The sequence below is a fragment of the Triticum dicoccoides genome, chromosome 1B, assembly GCF_002162155.2.
Source record: "Triticum dicoccoides isolate Atlit2015 ecotype Zavitan chromosome 1B, WEW_v2.0, whole genome shotgun sequence".
In the NCBI taxonomy this organism is placed as follows: Eukaryota; Viridiplantae; Streptophyta; class Magnoliopsida; order Poales; family Poaceae; genus Triticum; species Triticum dicoccoides.
In genome coordinates this window covers 663,803,160-663,805,344 of record NC_041381.1, presented here as the reverse complement: position 1 = coordinate 663,805,344, position 2,185 = coordinate 663,803,160, and the positions used below count along the sequence as shown (strand labels likewise).

The 2,185-nt window shown below is 41.1% G+C and overlaps 1 protein-coding gene across 1 annotated transcript in view; it reads left to right on the top strand.

The window, feature by feature from the left end:
• LOC119349495 (auxin-responsive protein IAA19-like) overlaps positions 1-1,563 on the top strand; it is a 4,457-nt gene extending 2,894 nt beyond the window's left edge. The window contains exons 4-5 of the mRNA XM_037617533.1: positions 396-457; positions 1,181-1,563. Of these exons, the coding sequence (XP_037473430.1) occupies positions 396-457; positions 1,181-1,191 (73 nt within the window). The 3' untranslated portion in view covers positions 1,192-1,563. The remainder of the gene's footprint in view (positions 1-395; positions 458-1,180) is intronic.
• The last annotated feature ends 622 nt before the right edge of the window (positions 1,564-2,185 follow it).

The window sequence follows — 2,185 nt, the reverse complement described above, 5'->3', positions numbered from 1 at the left end:
CTCCCTTAAGGTTCGCCTGCCCTTCTTTTCGTTTAGAAAATGGAAGATATATTGCCTCCGGCCTTTGAGTCATGGATGGACACTGCCCTTCGGTGGGTCAGTGTTCCTAGTAGACAGGCTTATTTTCCTAGCATTATTGACATTAACAGTACATATTGATTTTGTGAAAAAACAGCTTTTGGGAATTCAGGTATCCATTTATTAAGAGTTGATACACAATGTATACACACTGTTTTGGCCTTTTACTCCCTCACATTTACCTGTGTATCTTTCTGTAATGTGTATGCTATTTAATTTTTTCCTATGCACAGCCTATGCCGTATAAATTGTTTGAATGAGTCGTCATGCATTATTTAGCTATTCATGTTTGCTTACTGCCATTCAATAAATTGCAGCTTGTTTACCACTACTTGTCGGAAACTGAGAATCATGAGAGGCTCTGATGCTGCTGGAATGGGTATGTATGTCACACCCATACTATCATGTCTCTAATATTTCTCCATTTTGCTTTTGAAGTTTTTGTTAGAAAAAAATTTACGTTCACGTGAAATTCCATTCTTTGTCATGGTTTTAGTATGTCATTAGTTTCATGGTGTGCTGGTAGTCCCGATTACTAAACCAGTCCTTATCGTGGACTTGTGGTGATTTCACGTGAAAATAGCCTCTGAAACGTCCTTTTGAACCGACTTCAAATCTGACCATGATGTTATTCTTTTAAAAAAATATACCGCATTAAAAACACTAGTCTTTAATCATAGGTCGTATCAGGTAATTTTGAGTACAATTCTTGACCAGTATGAAGTACTGTATATGTGTGCAATGTTAATTTTAATAGATCACTTGTGATGGGCTGGAATTAGATCAACCACACATCGACAGAAACATGAAACAGAGTTAAAGCAAAAATCTGGATACGCTGCAACAGGTTCATGGTTTCATTTATCAAATCATGGATCAAATCCCTTGTATGGAAAATTAGTAAAATCTGGATACCCTAAAAACTAAACGTTAGCCTTTTTTTTTTGTAAACTAAAATAACATTGCCTTGAGGCTTCTCCATATCATTACAGTTAGTGAGTGTCTTCTTTCATTTGACAGTTACTCTCTTTTAGTCGCCATGCCTCTCTGTTCCGCTGCGTTTATCGATCTGACCTGAAGTGCATATACCGTCTACCTGCAGCCCCAAGATAGCTGGAACCGACGACCGGCCAGAACAAACAGGCGCCCGTCCGTCCTGGCCTCTCCTCCGCTTCCTGAAGTCTGTCTGAATCACGCAAGTGTGGAATTTTGAGTTAACGCTGCAAGGCGCGGCCGAAGGGTGCGATGGTTGTCTCGACTCTCTGAAAGTGTCTGCGCTGCTGCTGCTAGTTTATCTGTCTGTCTACGTGTGTAGTGGAATATGTGCGTCCTACTGTAAAACAATCCGTTTTTGGCCTCGCCGTTTGTAGATGGTCCCTTTTGGTTCATGAAAAATCACCGCCTGTATGACGATGCTTTCGCCTATGCTCTTACATATATATTTGAAGTCAAGTCGTATTTTATGAAAATTGTAGCAAATGATTCCATCTTGTGTTGTGCATGGAAGCAAAGTTGATCTGGTTACGGTGAGAAGCTATTCCTCGAGCATTTTTTGCTCTTAACTGGCTGGTAGATCCAAACAGTATCAACTTCCAGAGCGTGTGGCCAAAGAATATGTGTGTTTGGATATGAATACGTTAGTTTTTTTTTTTTGCGAGGAAATATGATTGGTTGATTATTCTGTTTTTCACCCCGCAAAAAAAAGATTATTCTGTTTTTCTTCAGCAAATGAAGGACCCAAAGCGGCATTATAGTATATCTGTGTACTTGACGGGCTCAGCAGAAAAGAAAGACAGAGACTAAAAATGTCTTGGAAAAATCATTCACCAGAAGAAAAAAGTACTAGAAAATGCTAGTACAAAAGACAGACATATCTAGCTATTGATTTGGTTGATGATCCCTCGATCAAACGATAGACAACCACCACCGGATCTTTTGACCTAACTATCCCCGACAAATCAAATCTTGTCAGCGCGACTCTTCTTCCCTACCGTAGGCCGCCCCCATTCCTCTCTAAGGGCATCTCCAGCCGTTGGCCCCTCAGGAAGGGCAAAAAATCGCCCCCTGGGGGCGCACCGGCGCTAAACCGCGCACTGGGGGCGTGATA